Source organism: Aptenodytes forsteri, unplaced genomic scaffold (assembly GCF_000699145.1).
Source record: "Aptenodytes forsteri isolate BGI_AS27 unplaced genomic scaffold, ASM69914v1 Scaffold137, whole genome shotgun sequence".
Taxonomy (NCBI): domain Eukaryota; kingdom Metazoa; phylum Chordata; class Aves; order Sphenisciformes; family Spheniscidae; genus Aptenodytes; species Aptenodytes forsteri.
Window position 1 is genome coordinate 3,128,256 of NW_008796221.1, and position 20,528 is coordinate 3,148,783.

At 37.5% G+C, this 20,528-nt stretch overlaps 1 protein-coding gene across 1 annotated transcript in view; it reads left to right on the forward strand.

Annotated features, from left to right (window-relative positions):
* Positions 1 to 32: 32 nt before the first annotated feature.
* Positions 33 to 20,528, forward strand: part of LRRK2 (leucine rich repeat kinase 2) — a 75,185-nt gene continuing 54,689 nt past the window's right edge. The window contains exons 1-7 of the mRNA XM_019474598.1: positions 33 to 119; positions 4,484 to 4,590; positions 9,074 to 9,162; positions 11,110 to 11,244; positions 12,819 to 12,953; positions 16,477 to 16,608; positions 19,456 to 19,575. Of these exons, the coding sequence (XP_019330143.1) occupies positions 4,484 to 4,590; positions 9,074 to 9,162; positions 11,110 to 11,244; positions 12,819 to 12,953; positions 16,477 to 16,608; positions 19,456 to 19,575 (718 nt within the window). The 5' untranslated portion in view covers positions 33 to 119. The remainder of the gene's footprint in view (positions 120 to 4,483; positions 4,591 to 9,073; positions 9,163 to 11,109; positions 11,245 to 12,818; positions 12,954 to 16,476; positions 16,609 to 19,455; positions 19,576 to 20,528) is intronic.

Sequence of the window (20,528 nt, forward strand, 5' to 3'; positions counted from 1 at the left end):
CGCTAACGCGGCCTGTCTCTGTCCCCCCCTCAGCTCCCCGGCTCTTCAGCGGCAAAAACGTCCATGTGCCCTTGCTGCTGGTGGTGGACCTGTACCCGAGAGCGGCGAGCGTGCAGCAGGTAAGGGCGGCGCGGCGCTGAGGGGCCGGGTGGAGGGCCGGGGCCGGGGCCGAGTTCCCACCGCTCCGGCTTCGCTCCTTGGGATGAGCAGAGCACCGCAATCCTTTCCCGGAATAAAAGTTACCGCTCGGCTTGTTTATTTCTTTTTAACTTGCTCTCTTCTGGGCCACTTTATGAAGTACTGTTGATCTGTAAAAGCGCGCTGTATCCGCTTGCATTTAAAGGGACAAGTGTTCCAGCTTTTTGCAGATACCGCTCGTTGTATCTCTAAACGGCAGAAGGCGGCCATGTAGAAAATATAAATTAAGCAGTGTGAACACAGTATGGTATAGGCTTCTGAATTACAAATAATGTTATCTAACATATTTTTGACATGTCGATGTGAAATTTTGCCACGGTTAGACAAACTTCTGAAAAGCAGAATTGTATGATATGAATTCATACATATGGAGCCCTATCCTAGAAGGAGAGTTGTACTAGCCCAGTTTTTTAAGGGGGAAAAAATATTTTAGCTAAGAGTAGGTTCTGCAATTTAAGGTTCTGCTTGGCTGCTCCTGTAACTTAACATTGGCCCATTTAGATTAGGTGTGGCACTTGCACAATTTGATGTTGTACTTATGGTACAGCTGCCAGACTTGTCATATGAAACAGCTCCTTCCTGGCAGGCATATATTAAATTTCTGACTATGTTATGCGTAAAAGATGTTTATAAGCTCCAGATTTCTGTGCAACTCACTTGATTTTTTTTTTTTATTAAGCCCATTTGTATGGTTACAATATTTTTGGCATCTTTTACTTTTTTCAATTTAACTAGAAGGCAAAACATAAATTATATTGCAAATGCCTCTTAAATGACAGTATATTTTAAGGGTTTTTTTTCTCTAGTAGACCTTAGCTAGAGGTCAAAGGCATAAAATTCAGATTAAAATATGAAATTGTACTTGTGTAGTGATTTATTTGGGGTAACAATGATTTCAGGTTTCTTTTGAAGACTAAACACTTGTGCAGAGTCTGAAGTTTTAATTTATTTTACTATTCAATTGTCAGGTCATTAAGAAATACAGAAGGATGAATCAGAGGTTATTTTCAGGATAAAGCATATTGTGTGTATAACAATTTACAAAACCACTGCCCAGAAGTTTAGACTAGGAAGTAAAAAATATGAAATCCAACCACAACCAGGAGTAGGTCTGAAATGACAGCACAAGACTCTCAGAAGTATATAAGGAAGATAGCAATTGTTTAATTTTCATTTTAACCATGTTAAAACGCCTCACTGATTTAATGCGGAGTGTTAAAATGAGTTTTAATCTTCTCTCTGCCTACGTTTGCAGTCATACAGTGTTTCAGTTTAGAAGTTTCGGAGCTCCTTTGCATTACCACATTGTATTAAAGTGTGAAATTCATAGCCAGTGCAAAGCTCAAATCCTGTTCCTCCTAAAATGTCATAGGCAGCTCTTCCTTCACATTCAGTTATGGTATTTACAAACATCCACAATTTGTTAGTAGAGCTCTGTCTTCTTGCTTCATTCACTGCGATTCATTTACAGTCTTTGTGAATACATAATTCTCGTTTTACGGCAGTGGTGAAGTAATGTAGTCCTGATTTCAGTGCAGGCTCTTTACACTACTAATGAATTTTCATTCAATAAATGGATTAATCAACATCTTTTGCTTTTGGCATTGTAATAAAATTAACTCACATATGAGAATAAACACAGTAAGAGACATACCTGAAGTGAGGATTTTCTTTCCCTCCTCTCCTTAACTGGTTACAAAGCATCATGTTGTGCTGCTGTTCCACTGGCTTGTACAGAGGAAATTTGCTTAATAGGTCAATATTGCAAGTATCAGTGCAAGTCGGACTACAGGCATAAACCCTGCAAGCTTCTTTAGAAGTAGGAAGGTACTGGGCTCGAAAGTCAATAGTGCCTTAAAGTAAAATAGATGTCTTTATGTAAATGTGGTAGTTCCTTTCTGCAGTTACTGGCTGGCAATGATTGGAGCACCTTAGAAACTCTAGAGCAAAATATATTACACTTGAGTAAAGAGCGGTCAGCAGAGCTTTATTGTCTCATGTAGAAGGTGTGACCTAATGTAATATAAATTCATTGCATGCTAGAAATGAAAAGGGTCTGATTTAAAAATAACAGAGTATCAGTGCTGCCACCAACTGTTTCTGTGTACAGGGACCCGTTTAAGTGTTTATAAGAACGTCTTTGTTTACTGGTTTTTTTTTCTTTCCCTGTGACCTTTAGGATTTCTGTTATTTAAAAGACCCTTACTTTCTTATGTAATTATTAAACAGATAATAAGCTCTCTGTTATCTCAGGTTATGATTCTAATATTGTAAAATAGACCACATGTCAGCAGATCAGATGTTTCCTTTAGTCTTCTCTGGATCCACAGTTCTTATAAATGTTTATCAATACTTGGAGTCACAACAATCCAAATAAAAAATTTTAATGGAAATATAAATTTCATCAGAAATAGTTTTAATACAAAAAGGAATTTTCTAAAGTCATTAAGCTAATTTTCATCAGGTTCCAAATTTTACAAGAACAGTTAGGATGTCATGAAGTGGGACTTTTAAAATAAAATCTTTTCTAAGCAATACACAGTGTATGAATTAATGGTCACCTTTACAATGTCTTTGCCATGCGGATTTTAAATTTGTACCTGACTGACTGTTGCTGATAAACTCTGTTTTGCTTGGAATATGGAAAATTAGGTAATTACATATCCCCATCTTGGGGAGGACTGATGATCGCTAAGACTTCTGTGCGCTTATGTTTACTCAGGACTCAGTTACACAGACCAGCTTAATCTTCCTGAATGTCCATAGTAATTGGTTTGCAGTCTCACATAGAGCAAGCCAGCTTGCTATCCAAGCAAGACAAGAGCATGGAAATTGGCTTGTGGTCAAGCTCAATCTGCAGACATTAAGGTTGTAATTGGCTTAAAACATTTGGGTCTGCAAATCTAAACTGAAATAGAAACAAAACTAGTGCAGATAGTGTGAACATAGCCCATGTAACCAAGTATGTGAAAGGTAAAAGCAGAATTCTGGTTCCCAGGGAGCTACATCACCTTTTTCATACTCGCCAAAGCTGTCATGAAAGCTGTCTAGATTCAAGCCTATGCTGTTCCTATGGGTGCCTCTACACTAACAGACTTGCAATTTCATGTGTCTAGTCTTGCAGACTGCACGGTTAGACATCAGGCACTTTCCATGAACTTTGCAGTTCAACTCTTTGGAGGTAGCCATTTACATTCCTGTTGTTGGCTGTCCTGTCTTGACCCCTTTGCTTTACATAACTCTTCTACCGAAAACTGATCCAGTTACGCATATAGTTTTTGAGCCATACTTAGATTATCTTCTGTCTTGACCCTATTCTTAAAACACACAGGCCTACTTCCACATTTTTTTTTCTTTTTATTTATATGGCCAAGGAAACTTTTATGCCTTGTTTTAATTCCTTTTTGTAGAATCTACTTCATCTTGACTTTTGGCATTTCTCAGTTCATTTCTTCTCTTTCAATGCAGAGGGGTTTTCTTGCTCATCAGTTAATTCTTTGTACAGATTTTGCTTACTGCATCCTCACTAAAGCCCATTCAAACATATCAGCCTGCAGGCATTCATTAGAGAGCAGATTTCTCCAATACAGAAGACCAGAGAGGAACATTTTTTGGTTTTGGCATTATTTAGAGATGTTTGAAAGTCAAAGAATTTGCATAGGATAGAGCAAGTAGTTATTGAGAACAAGTATATTGTTTTTAGTTCATCTTTCATTCCTTATGATTTCAAAACTTTCACTGCCTTCATTACGTTTTGAAAGCACGCAGTATTGAGGATTGATGGCGAGAATATGAAATATATAGTATTGTTTAGGTATCTCATCCCCATTTAAAACATTGGACACCTTTAAAATCCTGTCCTTTCTCCTTATAATTTGCAATTAAATGGCAAATTCTTATGGAAACAGCTGTTCTTCAATAAAGCTGGACTACTTGTAATAGTGCAGTAGTCTTCCCTGGCCCATGATGACATACTATGGATCACATCATATTTTTCTCTCTGTCAGCTTCTCTTTTAACTGTGTGTCCTTTATCCTCAAGCAGTGCTGAAGCACATTGAGAGTGATGTGTTCCTACAAGCAATGCATTCAGAATCATTAGCATATCTTTTACCTCCATCTTTTAACTTTTTGTTGTTTGTTTTGTGTTAATTAATTTTTCCTCATTGATTTAGCTAGATAACTTCTCAGAACATCCATCTTCCAAAAGCCAAGAATGTCAGAAGACAACATTGAAGTTCCAAACAGAATACCTGTTCTAAAATAGCTGCATTTTTGTTTTACAGATGGGTTGGTCACTTCTTTGTAAATTAATAGAAATTTGTCCGAGTACTCTACAGAGCATAGCTCCTAAGGATGTTGGGAAGGACTGGGAAGTACTGGGTGTTCACCAGTAAGTATTTTGTATGCAAAGAGTCTTCAGGAATGCTTGGTTATCATGGCAGTATATATATACAATGAAATATATTTATATGAAGTTATTACATCAGCTTCTAAATGGTTGAATATTTTTGTGGGTTTCTCCAGCCTTCAGAATGGGAGACTCATGCAAGCAGGGATCTTATCTGTGTGTATAAATACCTGATGGAGAAAGTAAAGGAGAGTCAGCCAGGCTCTTCTCAGTGGCGCCCAGCGACAGGATGAGAAGCAATGGGCACAAATTGAAATATAGGAAATTCCACTTAAACAGTAAAAAAAAAAATAAGCAAACTTTTTTTTATTATTATTTTTGTTGTGAGGTTGACCAAACACTGGAACGAGTTGCCCAGGGAGGTTGTGAAGTCTCAAGCCTTGGAGGTATTCAGAACCTGACTGGACATGACCCTGAGCAATCAGCTGTAGTTGACCCTGCTTTGAGCAGGGGAGTTGAAATAGACCTCCAGAGGCCCCTGCCAATCTCAGCAATGCTGGGATTCTGTGGTTATCAAGGTCTTCCATTTTAATAGACAGATGCAGTATTACCTGGATGGTTGTGTGTGTGTTCTTTCCAAATGTGAAGAATTATATCCACAAGCCTAAAGTAGTGTAAATCGAGAAGAGGGGGTTTTGTCACACCTAATGTTATTGTCTAAAAATTAAATATTTAAACTGGTCACCTCAACTACCTGTGAAGTCAGTGGATGCAATTACCTTCAGAGAGGATGGTTCATTCCATCTTTTTAATAAGTTGTCCTGGAGTGAACTGTGGTTTGCACTTGCTCATCGCTGTCCATTAACTGTCGAGGGACCCTAAGCAACTGGTTTCTGGATGGCTGTGGTTAGATGGGATGAAAACCCACATAGGTTAGCTCCGTAGTTGTTCCATAGCACAAATGCTAGTTGTAGATGTAGGTATAATACAAATAGGGGAAAAGGGCTTGGTTTGGTGTTTTCTCACTTGGACAGATTGCCTCATTCAGGGCTGATAGTGACAGCAAGAAGCTACAACCTTGTAACTCCCCTAGTGAATCTGCCTCTGCCTTTATAGTCTTCACCATACCCTTCCTTAGAAAGGTTGCTATTGTAAAATCGTTTGCACGAAGATGCAGTTTGGTTTTGTGGGTGTTGGTTTGTTTTACAGTGGCTAGAGTACATGGTCAGTAGGGGAATAAACTCCTTTGAAAGAAGTGTGGGGAATTTTTGTTAGAAAACGAAAGTGATTTTGGTTGCTTTTCATGAGCAAGGAATAACTGACCTGAAGGTGTACAAGCTAGTTACAATTTCTTTGGCAGCTTAAAGGCTTGTTAATTGACTGAGACTTACTTTGAGAGCTAGAGATATTGCTGTTCATTCTTGGATCCCAGAAAAATTACTCTTTTGGGGCTGATCATAGATAGCCTCCTCGGAGCCCACGCAGTGTGTGCAGTTGAACAAAGCATCCTTTTCAAACTCAAACGTCACTAAAGATCTGATGATGTACATGATTCCTTCCCACTACCAATATTTTAGCCAACTGTGTATCCCTGTCTGACACGTTGACAGTTTTCCTTGCTATGGAGGAACTTGTTCTTAGTGGGGGAGTGGGCTTAGACATTTCTGTCAGTGCCAAAGGCAGAGCAAGCCAGCTAAATTATATCTCAGGTTCCTTGTAGGTGGATTGGACTAGGACTGCAGTGCATCAGCGCCATAATGAATACATGCTGTTTGCAGCAAGGCAGGAAACAGTCATCGTAGAGAAGAAAAGGTCATTTTTTTGCAAGAGATTTTCACTTTTGTGTGTGTAACTATTTTAGGAGAACAGAAATCTTAAGCTAGAAAAAGCATTTGTTTCTTGTCTCTCAACCATGAGCCAATTTGACCACATTACAGTCATGTTTACAAATGGTAGTTTGGTATTGATTTAGGTGTTCTTGACAGACAGTGTGATAAATAATTAAATAGTCACTGTCACTGTGAGGAGAAAGGAAGGAAATTCCTTCAATGTATTTGCATCCTTTCTACAAGCTCAAAGAGACTTCTTGAGATGTTTTGCAATCTCTTACATTAAACTGTCATACAGTAGATGAGGTTTGGAAAATTTTACATCCTCACTCTTGATCGTACTTGAAATGGGAGGGTGTATGCAGGGAATTTTCTCCTTGTATTAGACTTGTTTTAGTGTATGATTCATTTACCCAGCAGTATACTGAGCCAGCTCACATCTTTATGTATCAGCACTTGCCTGAAACAGATCACCCTCTATAAAATGCCCTCTTCCCAAAGCAGAATTCCTTCCCCACAGCAGAAATCATGAGTCATTGGTAGACAAGGGAGACATGTTTAATGGCTTCAGTGTATTTGATAACTCAGTGGGGTTTTCCATTCATGCAGGGTGTAAGGAGTAAGGAAGTCTAAGTCACAGCTACTTATGGAGCAAAGAGGTGAAGGAATCTTCACCCCATGTACAGTTTCTACACATGTATGCATGTGCACACACACCTGCAACCACATAATAAAATGCATTAGGAATGCCTAAGACTAGAACACTTTAATCAGGAGGTTAAAGCAGATTTAAGGGTGTCTATTTAGCTAGTCTGCCAGCTTGGTTAGGGTGGCTCTTTGTTTTCCTTGATTCATCACCCTACTACTTAGTCCATACATGTGGGCTGTATGCTGGGACAAGAAATTGCCTCAGGGCTGAAAACCCAAATGCTACCATCTATCCTTGTCTGTAGACTTACAAGTCCAAAGTGTGCATACAGAAGTTTCGGTGAGGTATCTATTCACAGTCTAAGAAAAAAAATCCTGCATTTAACTGGATTTTATTTTCCATTCTTAAGATCATCCCACACAGTATTCTGACTAACCTTAGATTTCAGTAGTGGTTTTGTGTTCATGAGAGTGTAGGTATGTAAGCAAGGCATGGTTTATATGAACAAACAATGTATCTTTTATTGGACTGATACTGTTATAATTTCCTATCTTGCAAAAGGTAAAGAATACTGTATCTCCCATCAGACTTTGCCTCTTACGTGTACTTTGATCATCATAGCTGTGACACTCGTGCTACAACAGAGGATAGAGAAACTAGCAACATCGTAGTATGAAGGGAAAAGAAATAAAACAGTGATACATTCATTCTAGCTTATAAAGTTAGACTTTAGCAAGGCAAACAACGTCATTGCTAGAGCTGGGGAATGAAATTTGGATGGAACTTTAAGTGCTGCTTTTTGTTTTTCAAGACAGGTCAAGAATATCTACTAAAGTATCACAAACTACTGCACAATCCATTTTTATTAGATATTATATATACAAAGACTCACATTTGAAGATTGTTAAGATTGCAGAGTCAAGCTCTCCAAAATCATGAAAATAAAAAAATGAAGGTTTCTTTAGGTTTTTTTGTGTAAGCCTATCCATTTTTATTTAGCTTTTAATTACACAGTCTGGGTTTTTTTCCCCCTTTTGAGATATGCTTTATTCAGTGCAAAATCAATGCTTATTTATTTTCTGTCATCAGCATCATTCAGTGTTTGGCCCACTGCCTTATTTACTCTACATTAGTGATACCTTTTGTGAAAACTGGGCTGTTCATTTTCTTCTCAGCTTTTCTTAGTGTTCATCAGTATTGTCTAGAGCTTTTAAAATTTTGTTTATTGAGAAGGTGTTACGGATTTGTGGTCACTGTTTTACAGATGGTATTTTGAGCAAAATACGTTAAAAGCATCAACTGATTTTTGGGTGCCGAGTTTGATACATGCACTGGATTTTTCAGAGTACTTAGCGTTGTTTGGCGCTCTCTGTTTAGAAAGTCAACTTTGGTTGACTCTGATGCAGCATTTCAGAGGTTAATATCCATGGGTCTCAAGTTGGGCCACCCAGAAAGTAAGGAGTGTACAGAGTAAGGAGTCTATGAAATGTTTCTTTTTAGTGATTGTCCAGCATCACATAAGTGCTGTATGGTGGAAACTTAGATAGGGTAGAGTTCTTCAAGATACTGTTCAAGTTCTTTAGCTGGGAAACTGCTGCTTCTCTTCCAGCAAACCCTTGATTGTTCACTGTAACTTAACTCTTGCAACAAACAGAACAGTGCCATACTGTCCATGGTCTGCTGCGCTCCGCAACCCTGCTTTCTGTAGAGTAGCCCCATCCTGAATGAGACTTGTCCCCTGTAGAAATAATAGATAATTAATTAAAAATTAAAGTAAAATTGATAAATTATGCATCATTATTTTAATGAAATATGATAATAGTTAAAATACCAACATTATTTCATTGCTAACTTGAAAAAAACATAAACTGAAATAAAAGTTTAAAAAAAAAAATTAATTGGGAGCTTTTTAAGCTTTTGCTAATTTCTATAACTATTTTTGTTTTTAAAGTAAATGTTTGATAAAATTTTGTGAATGTTAATATTTCTTTAGCCATAACTCTGTTTTCCCTTTTTTTCTTTTTTTTTTTTTTTTGTTAATTTTTAGGCAGATTCTTAAAATGCTTACAGTCCACAAAGGAAATATAAATCTCTCAGTAATAGGACTGAAAGCATTAAATCTACTCCTCATGTCAGGTATTGTGTGTTTTACTTTCCTACTTTGTCTAAGCCTTTAAAACACAAAACTGTGGTATAAAGTGTGTGACTGTACATGTCAGACCTGATTTTTCTCTCTGTTTTACTCTGTAAAGTCACTTGTCATTTGTACTTGTATACAAAATAATGAGAGTACTGTTTTGCACCTTTTTTACACAGGTAGAAATGATTCTCCAAATTACAAGGCTGTGAAGAACATGACCGATTAATTTTGCCAACTTGTTATTAGCATAGTCACAAATACTTGCTGTTAAGTAGTTAAGTAAAATAAGTAAGAGCTTATTTTTTCTTACCAAATTATAAATTTGGTGACATTCTGACTTGCTTCCTTTAGTACTGGTTAGTACTTTTGAAAACAGTAAATCATCTCTGACATTTCTGTTATTCTGCTCTGCAGAGACCTAATCTTACCAGGTACTGAGAACTTTTCTCATGGTGCTGAGATTCTTGATCTTCTGTTGAAATTAAAGAAAGACCCTAAGGGAGAGACTCTGCTAGTTTTATTCAAGCTAGCATACAGTATTAGTACAAATTATTCTTAGAATATGAATGTTTCCATTGACTTTAACAGGCTTTGGAATCAGCCTTATTTACAAACTAAGGATTAGACTTGACTTTAGGTAGTTAAAACTAATCCAGCTGTCCAAGCTTTTGCTGTAGGCAGTAGAGTGAGACAGGCACTTTCAGAGGATGGTTCATGCTATTCATTTGTCTGTTTTATAAGATCAGTTACCTCTTGAACCTGTTTTCCTCTCCCTTTTGATTGTAGAGAGGTCTGGAGGACTAGCTTAGACTGGATGCCTAACTTTTTATTTGCTGAAGTTGGGTAATACAGGTCTCATTATAAGGCATTACACTGTGTGATTAATAGTAATAGTAGCAAAATCTGGCTATTAGTGAGTAACTGTAACCAGCAGCTTCTTTCTTTTAATTGTGAGGTATCATAAAGGGTCCTAAACTGTTGATTAGATATTCCATAACAGTTTATTCCTGACTGCTACTCTTCTTCTCAACAGTTGATTAACCAAACTTAAACTCTCATTTCAACTACCTTACTTCAGAAAAATATTTGAAATTGTACCTTGTCAGAAAAATCTCTTAGTATTCTTTATTTCTATATGTCTGTAAACTTGAATTACACTAGAGCTGGAGCTGATAGGCCAGTGTGAATGCCATATAGAAAGATCTTCTCTTAAAAAAAAAAAACAAAAAAACCAAAAACAAAAAAAAAACCCAACTGCAGCTGAAACACTGGAAAGGCATTATGAATTCTATTGATACTGCTTGAAAAATTGTCATGAATATGAATCTTTTTCCCTACACGTGCTATAGAGAGAGTAATATTTTTTTTCAGACCTTTTTTTAGTGTCATAAGAGCAACAGTGAGATTGGCTTTTCAGTTCAGTTTCAGGCTGAATGAATGGTTGAGAAAGTGAGAATAGGGTTTCATGATACAGATGAACTGATTTCCTGATGACAGGTACATTTCAAATCCTCTCTTGCTTTCCTCAGGCGGTGTAGTCCTGCCCTCTTTCTTCTATCAACCTTACTTCTTAGCAAAACTTTTCAGCTTGCTATGACTGCAAAAAGGGGATTTTTTGATGGGTTAATTTTCTGCCAGTTTAGTGAGTTGAACTGGCTCATTGAGGGATCAGACAAGTACCAAAGCAGTGCAAGGTGGGAGGAAGAGTGGAGAGGGAAACCTGTCTTTTTGGCAGTAATGCTTTAGAACATCTCAGTTGTATTGTAAAATACTATCTTAAGAGATAACATCCTCAGGTGTTATACAAAAACCTGGATTTGAGCCATCAGAGTAAATTTTAAGGACAGTATTAAAGAATTTTGGATTTTAATGGTTAAGGACAGTGCTTCAATAAAAAAGTTGAGAACTAATCAGTGCAACATGTAATCTCTTCTGCTATTCAGATGTAATTGCTTTCCTGCTCTTGGAGGAAGAGGTGGATGTGTTTTCCTTGGTATTTAACGCCATGCACACCTTCCCTAAAAATGAAGAGATTCAGCAACATGGATGTAAAGCATTACACAAACTTTTTGAGAAAGGTATTTATATCTTGTAGTTTATTAGGTTAGAAAAATGTATAGGTTGGGAGGGGACTGCAGATGTTTGTTTAATTGCAATAATGAATTCTTGCATTCCAAATTCTCTTTTGTGTACTATATCGTTCTTTGAATGAGTTAGCACAAAACAGGTTTTCCAAGCTATGTCACACATTTTCTAAATTAGAGTAATGAATATGAAATTTTAAAAAAATCAAAATGTCTCTTCATTTCTGACTCTAGAGTTAACTGAAAAGATGGAATGCAATGTTAGTCGGTAACACTGGAACAAAGAGTAGTGACATTCGATTTTAATTCTCAAAAAACATGATTGTTTATTTAAAGACTGGCAAATTTTAGTAATGTGTAAACAATTCTAAAATCAAGCAAAATGTTTGCACTTTAGAAAAATACATGATTCTGCTTTTGATCCTGACAATGCTAAAAGATGAGTATGTATCTATGTTATTCCTATGTTTCTTCAAGAAATGAAGTCACCACATACTGAATTTCTGCAAAATTTTCAGGAACTGCGTGTGTAATGACCAGAAGTCCCACTGTTATAGCAGCCTTGCTTTGCATTGAGTTTCTTGCTTCAAAATAAAAATTGAGAAATACTAGCACTCCTACCAAGTCTGCTGTACTCCTTTGCTTCAAAGATAGTCTCCAATTCTTCAGATTTGTTCTTTCTGGCACCATTTTATATTGCTTTTTCTAAGTCTTCCTCCCACATGTGTGCCTGGAATTATCTTCTGCGTTTCTTTCCCTCTTCCACTCTCCCTAAATACTGTTGTCCTGCTGTATTTTCTCTTCAGTCTCCACAAAGATCTGAGCTTCTTAGGTTTTCTGTGCATGTTTTTTATAAGTGCCTGATTTTTACAGATCTACAGACTGCTCCGGGTACAGACCTGCATACCTCCTTCTTGATGGCAGTGCTAATGTAACAAGTTCCTAGGCTGCCCCTGGCTATTTTTTCCTGCCTCTGAGCCACCTTGTCAGTTATTGTAATGTGAATGTTTGCCTAGCCTTAGCTTGAACCAGATTCAGAAAATGATTCTGCTTACGAAATTTAAAATGTGTCGTTCTCTCTCAACCTGGATCAGTTTCCTTATCTGGTTCATTGCACAGCCATGCAGCTACGTCAGTACAAATAACAGGGGGCAGGGATGGAGAAACCTTAAGCCATTATTACGATGAAGGTAAGATATTATTAAAGCATGGCTGTAGTCTTTATGGAAAGAATTCCATTATCAAAAATTTGAGAAGTGGAATAAAATGATGGAGTATGCAAAATGGCATTCCATCAAATTGTTTTCACTCTATGCTGAGCCTTTTTCACAGAACGAACTTCACATATTCCTCACCAAGACAGTATATAAGTGAAGGAAAGGCTCAGTTTTTAGTAAAAGAAGTCATAACTGTGGAAGATGATATGTATGGAGAATACCTTACTTTCTGTGAAGCATGGGAAGTAAACATAAGGAAACTTGATAACATGAAAAAAGACAAATGTTTTTGTACCAGGATATGAATTATGTCTTCAAAACATACTGTATCTCTCTTGCTTTTCAATTTAGTTCCAGAAGAGCAGCTGACTGAATTTGTTGAAAGCAAAGATCATATGATCATATTGAAAGTATTCAAAGAGTTTCCAGAGAAAGAAGAGGTGATTCTTCCTGCACTTTATTCATTACATTCCTTAGCTGGTCCATGTAAGTGCATTACTGGAAGTTATTTTCAATTCCTTACCTCCTATAGTGTGCATCAGCTCACCTCAGTTTGCAGTAATCTTTCAGTGATTGTAAAAAATCAGTGAGAACTGGTTGGGAGTTGCCAGACAAATCACTTTCTGTTTTCTTTAGGAAATACTGATTTGTAATTTTGCATGGGAAATTTTTGTATTCAGCCATTCTGATAAAGCTGAAATCTCTCATAAAGAACAGAAAGAGACTTTCTTCTGCTTGGAGTCAGTGATAACAAAGATGCTCATTGTGGTTGTAGAGGTCAAAGTTCAAGACCCTGCCCTGTCCTTTTTTAATGCTTGAAAAATAAGACATATTTATTGGCTAAACAAATCTTAAGTGAGTTTGGGTAGCAGGTAAAGAACACTGTTGACAGAGGCTGTTCCACAAGGGGAAAATCGCCCACGCAAATCCAATTGCCAGGGCTGAGAAAAGATATCTGAGCTCAGACAGCCCCCTCTGATCATTCAGTGGCGGCTGCAATGAAGAGCACTGGTAGCACTGTCCACATTATAGAGTCTTACGGTGTCCTCAGGTGTTGTGCAATAAGACCAGAAGAAAATGTCTTCATTATGTCTTGTCTTCTGATAACAGCAGTCCCTGTTGTGGGTAAAACCAGGTCCTGAGAAATGTGCTTGATGATTTGTGTCAATTTGTTGACAGCAATTTGATCTTCTTGACACAGAGGCAGCTCTTGTCAGCTTCCTGCTGGTAGTCACAATTTTGGCAAGCATAGAGCAGCGTCCTGCTCTCCGTGTCTTCCATGAGGTACATAATGTTGTACTCTTACAGATGTGGTTCGTCACAAAGCCTTGCTCATGCATCCTGTCTGGCTCTATAGGAACCGTGCTGGCCCCATGTATGCCACAAAACAAGAACTAGACTGGAGTGTCCCACATTTCATCAGACTCCAAGCTATTTAGTTTCTGTTTCTCAAACTTCTTGCTGTTCCAGTTTGTGTTTAAAAAGTTAAGTATTCCTTGAGCCAGAAATAATTTTACCCTAGCCCAGAAGTTATTGCCATTTTCTAGGGAAGAGGATGCCAGATTTTAAGTGCTTTTTAAAACAGTAAATACTTACACAAAGCATAACAAGAGAAGGGCATGACAAATACCTGCTCTAAAATAGGTGTTTATTTTGGGGTTAGCACACTCATTTCTGATACGAAAGATTGAAAATAGTCAGAGAAACAGAGATAGCTTGCACATGAATGTGCACAGCTAGGCTACTTTTGCCAGCATTCATACTCTTGGTCTGTGACATCCCACAATGCGTGCAAGAAAATGTATTCCTTAAAGGCCACCGTGGAGAAAATCATTCACTGTAAGTACATACTCTAGCTTATCCAGTAGTAAAATGTTTGTCTCCCCATACCCTGAAGTTCAAGTCTCTATTCCAAATGAGTTACATCAAGGATTTGTACCTCACTATGCCTTCTTTCACTAATACATATGTAGAGTTTGTTCCAGCTCATATGTCATGAGAAATTGAAGGGTAAGAGTTTATTCCAATGCGGTACAAGAATTCTCTTAAATCTCAGTAGTTTCGATGGAATGAGAAAATGCTTTGCTGCCAACTGTCCTCCAAAGTCCACAGGGGGGTGATGGGTCACAGAACGTTAGCCATCTAAATGGTTGTCATAGGCAGCCATCCAGGCTTCTCTTTAAGGGGGAGAAACGGACACCTCAAGAGGAAATTTACCTAACCCTAAGAGAGGTGTCTGTTACAGGTGGGATGAATCACCATATGGAGTGCTCAGATGTCTTCATCAATTGTTGTGAGAACCTAGATGACCAAGTTTTGGTGGTTAAGATTAAATGAGATCCATTCTACCTTCTTTTCTCTAGCTTGTTCTGGGAAATGGTGGCTCCCTGCAAATGTACCATTGCTTGGTTCTTGCAGCATTTAAACATCCAGTTAGATAATTATGCTCTCTCTGTAGTAAACAATTTTAGAATCTTCTGAAAATTTTAATATGTTCATAATTGTCACCTGTGAAGCGATAACTTACTGTAAAGTGATGCAATACTATTTTGTGGAACATACCTTTAAAAAGGTGTTTTCAGTTGAGAATGACATGAATAAATCACTGTCATCTTCAAGCATTGTGAAAGGTACCTTCCTTCACTATCAAACAGAATGCTTCAGAAATGCTTCCCACTCAGAGCTTGCTTTTTCAACTTATGGAGTATCATTATTTAATATTCAGATATATATTATTTTGAAGATCTCCTGCTGCTTTAAAAAGACTAATTATCTTTAATAATACAGTTGTGAATATTCCTCTTACATTGTATAGAGGAAAGCCAAGCTGCTGAAAGAATGATTAAGAAAGTTTATAGACCTCAGCAGAGTAACGCTAACTCCCTTGGAGTCAGTGACAGGACTCCCTTTCATTCATTGGGGCCAGGATTTTGTCCAAGACTTTTTGGGTTCATATTCTGTCTCATACCCTGGACAGACATACTACAAGGATGCTTTCATACACTTTTAACCACCATGATGCTGTTTTGTCTTAAATTATGTTATGTGGGATCGCTCCGTTCTCAGTAGGAAAGGATGTATTCTGTCTTTTTACTGGCTCATGTGAATGTCCTGTTGGTTTCTGTATCTGGCCTGTGTAATAAGCAGTAAATAGGGTGAGCGTGACCAAGCACTGGCACAGGTTGCCCGGAGGGGCTGTGGAGTCTCCATCCTTGGAGATTCTCAGAAACTGTCTGGCCATGGTCCTGGGCAACCTGCTCTAGGTGGCCCTGCTTGAGCAGGGGGTTTGGACTAGATGACCTCCAGAGGTCCCTGCCAACCTCGACCATTCTGTGATTCTGTGAAATACAGAATTTGCAACGAATTTCAAAATATTGCAGGAGCATTAGATGAACGTTTCTGTAACCTCAGTATGCAATAGGCATATGGTAGAACTAATTTAAATTAAAAGAATAACTTGCTAACTTGCCCCCTAAAAAAGAAGGAAAACTTAGAAAAAAATGATTAAATCAAATTAATTGAAAAAAATGATTAAATCAAATAAATTACATTTATTAGAAAAAAACATTTCTAAATTGTTTCTTAATTGTATGCCCCTGGCAATATTACTGAAATACTGTCAAATGTTTACCTGATCACAATTATGTTATAAAGACCATTTATGAGATTGAATTAATATTTATAAAACAACCTGTTAAGCTTTAAGAAAAAAGTTAGTAAGAGCAGTTTGTGAGGAGGTTTCTGTTACATGGCCTGATATAGAATGGAACAAATCCATAAATGTTAATATGGACTCTGAACTTAATGAATTATTTCCAAGTGTTGGTAGTCATTAACGTCTTCTATGGCAATACCAAGGAAAAAAATGCCACCTTTCTTTCAAGTTGCAAGGCAAAAACTGAAACATAGGCCCAGTTTCTAAATAAATCTATTTAAATAAAGTCTGAATTAGAACCCAATCAATATGGTTTTTTTTCTTAAGAAGCAATTTTTGTTTCTGTTTCTTTAGCCAGCAATGTTGAAGTGCTCATGTCTGGAAATGTTCGCTGCTACAACGTTATAGTGGAAATGATGAAAAGTTTCCCCAATAGTGAAACAGTTCAGGAAGTGAGTTGCTGTTTGTTGCATAAGCTTACATTGGGTAAGTTCACAAAGTCGTTTATAGTCAGCTTGCTCTGACTGTGTAAGAGTTGGAGTTAACTGATAGCAAGTCTTGCAGGCAACAAGAGAACTACTATTCCAGTTAATCCTCAGGGTGGTGTATAGCTCCATGTCTCTAATGATGTAAACATACTGAGGTAACACTGGCCACAGTCAATATGGTATCCTTTTGTGTTAAACATTAGTAACAATGACAGAAGCTGCCATAAAAGACTACAGTGAGGAAAAAAAGAGACAAAAGGGCGGGAGAAGCACAAGATGAGAATGGGAGATCAATAGATCCCATTCTGTATAAAGTTACTATAGAAAGGAAGAAAATTCCTTCCAGATTTCTTTTTTGAAGTGGCAATGCTGAATGTGTGAGAAACAACTGGTGCTACAGAATTACCTGGGAGGTATTCTCCAAGACTGTGTTTTTCTTCCTTGCAATGCATTTACCTTCAGAGACCTATGCTGCATTCCTGCCCAGCTATGGTGCCTGTCTTGGGGTCCCCTATGCTGCAGCAGTGAAAGAACCACTGGTTCCCTTGACTTGGGCAAAGTACTTTGGTTGTCTGGGCTTACATGGGCTAGTGTCACATTAAAAGAAATGATGGCAATGTCAAAAAGGGATTTTTTGTGCCTCTTAGCAGCACTATACTCTCTCTTGCCACTATAGTAAGCTGATCTGAGCAGTTGCCAAGGACCACATCATAGGAAGTTGAAATGAAAATAAGTATGCTTTTTCCCCTGCTGCATACAAAACCACTGTGAGTAGCTGCCTGAGCAGCGCCCATCCATGGCAAGTTCTTCTTCATCAAGGACTTAGCCAAGGTCTTTCTCATGAGTTAGACTTCCCAATTCTTGCAGGTGGTGGCCTGAAGCTACTGCAGATGCTGGTACCAGTGCATGACTTCCATTAATCAAGTCAGTACCATCCTTTCACCATCTGTTTCTGCTTCTTCATGCAGATATTGTAGAAAATACAGCTCAAACTTGAGTGCAACTCAGAGCAACTTCCAATTCCCCTTCAGAAAGCCAAATAAAAATTTCAAGAAAATGTGGTGGCCGCTGAGGTGGTATTTGCAGTTTTTTGGCAAGAGGTGATGTTACCCTTGAATGGTTTCCTGTGCAAGGCTAACTGAAGATAGGCAGGGAAACCAAGCACTTGTGGGGACACAGCAACTCTGTTGACATGCCTTGATCTTGCCCTAAGCTCAACCAGCCTGGTATCAGTCACACATTTGTCATCTGTGTATGCTGACCAACAAGTAATAGTGGCAGGGAAGAAGCCACAAGATCCACTTCTTCTTTCACCATAACAGATGTCCTTCATCTTAATAAGGAGCCACTTCAGGAGAGTTGTGGGAAGAGGTGTCCACAGCACCACACAGTTAGGGAAACAGATGTGAAATTGCTAGGTGCTCCTGGAAATAGTCTGGAAGGTTTCCGTATAGCCAGTGTGGCTTCCTAAATTATTCTGATGGACACTGTCTTCCTAAACCTGTGTTAACTGGCAGTGAAATGGTAAAGTCAGCATCTACTAGCTTCCAAAATCACCGTCATGTATTCTTGCTAATCTGGTAATGACTATCCTAGATTTGACTTTCATCACAATTTTAACTGACTGACAAGTCCAACATAATTACTCATCACATAGCCTAAGATTATTAATTTTGTGAGGTAACATATTTACATGAACATACCTTTTCCATTAAAATACAGCAAGAAACAGCAATGCTGATATATACCACACTACTACAGGGTAAGAAGAAAAATACTGTTTCCAGTTGCGTTTGTAATAGGTGTTAAGGCGAAGGTTTTAGAATGATGAATCTGGAAAGGACTTGCCTTAAAGTCTGTTCTTAAGCATTCTGTTAACTTGGTCTAACTGAACTGAATCATAAAACGTTGGGAGAGGTATTATCTTCTGGTGAAAAATCTAGACATTGAAGGTAGTCAGCACGTATAGGACTCGGGACCAGAACTGAGGGAAAGAAATCGGGTTAGCTTTTCTTCTGTATGTAATTATATTTTTGATGCTCAAGTATGGGAGACTTCTTAATTTTGTACCTCACCTGAAGGGCTTGAGAAACATTGATACAGATTTTAATCTGACCTTTCAAATTGCTAGTGTGATTCTCATTTTTACTAATCAAGAATTAAACAAAATTGAATATCAAAATAGAAAACATAGCTATCAAACTATATTTTACAAAGTGAATGTTGCTGTATTATTTTATGCATGATACTTGTTTTTACAACAGAGGAAGTTATTTTCATTTGTTTGCTTTTTGCAGAATTCCTTATATTCAACCTATAATATAAAATACTGTACAGCCTACAATAAAAGTTATGTTTTAAATCTACTTTTCATCAAAAGGTAGTTCTTTCTACTCTTCCAGAATGTATGTATTCTGTATTTATAATGCTGACCTTGATCTATTTAATGAGGAGGGCAAAAACAGAGAGCAAAACAGGGTTAAACCACTTGCTTGATAGGATAAATCAAATCATTGCAGGAATTCAAGACCAGGACTGCATTTGCTTCCTGGCAGGAAGTCTGCAAGTGATACACTGGCTGTATTTTTCTTATTTTGATGACAACATGCACTTCATTTTGCATTAAACCTCAGTCTTTTGTAAAAAACCACAGAGAACCAATTTTTTTTTTATCCTTGACCTCTTCTTTCCACAAATAAAACATTGTTGTGTCAAGCTCTATAATCAGAAATCCAATGTTTGCTACAGACAAAGTTTGTGCATTGTGTGCTGAGACATTTATGTTAAATGCATGTCAAACTCTAGATATGTGTTTATATTTATTTAATATCTTCTGCATTTTCAGGAAATTTTTTCAATATCCTCGTATTACATAAGGTTCCAGAAGTCATTGTGAAGGCTGTTAAAACATGTCCTGAAAATGCAAAGTTACAAGCTGCAGCTCTCAGTTGTTTAGCTCTTCTAAGTGAGTAAATCTCTTCCTAAATACATAAATAAATTACTTCATTTATCTGCCCACTTGTTAATTTTTTTATACTGGTAATTTCCTGTAATCATTTTGAACTCCATTTCTTTAACATGAAAGCCTCAGGCAGGATAGCTTTGACAGAGCTAGATTTCCTACATGCTTACAGTTTGCTGTTTTGCTATTATATGGCTGTGTTGATTTCATATGCCCAACATCTTCACAGTGTTCAGAGCTGGTAAGTTATGTTAACAGATCTTAGCAAAGCAACCTGTTTATTCATAGGCAAATATTGAGTACTTAACATAAAATCTCTGGAGATAACAACACTAATTTGATGCTGTGTTTGCCATGTATGACAGTACTCATTATATTGTGGCAGTTGATAGCAACACCAAATCAATGCTTGTGCTTGAGTTCTGAAATCAATTACAAGTTTTAAACTTTTCCTTGAGTACACTCCAGGTATTATTTTGAACGAGAAGTTAGTTAGCTAGTGGCAAAAAGCTAAGGATCTGATCCTCTTAGTCTTTGAGTAATTGTTCCATACAAAAGTCAGTAGAAATGCTGTTTAAGAGTCCACAAAATAGCAAAGAATAGAAATCAATATACACTCCAGTAAGCCTCAGGTATTATGGTCAGCGTTGATACATATTTTTTTTTCCTTAAATGCTGAAAAATCACAGGTATAAAATTATTTCTTTTAAATTCTATTGCACTTTCTGGGACCAGATATTTCTCTCTTAGCAACTGCAATTTGCATTTTGTTTTTTAATGGCACTGCTTCAGAGTGTAGATGGCTCTGTGATAAGTGGTGTCCTGGTTTCGGCTGGGATGGAGTTAATTTTCTTCCTAGTAGCTGGTACAGTGCTGTGTTTTGGATTTAGGATGAGAATAATGTTGATAACACACTGACGTTTTAGTTGTTGCTGAGCAGTGCTTACGCTAGTCAA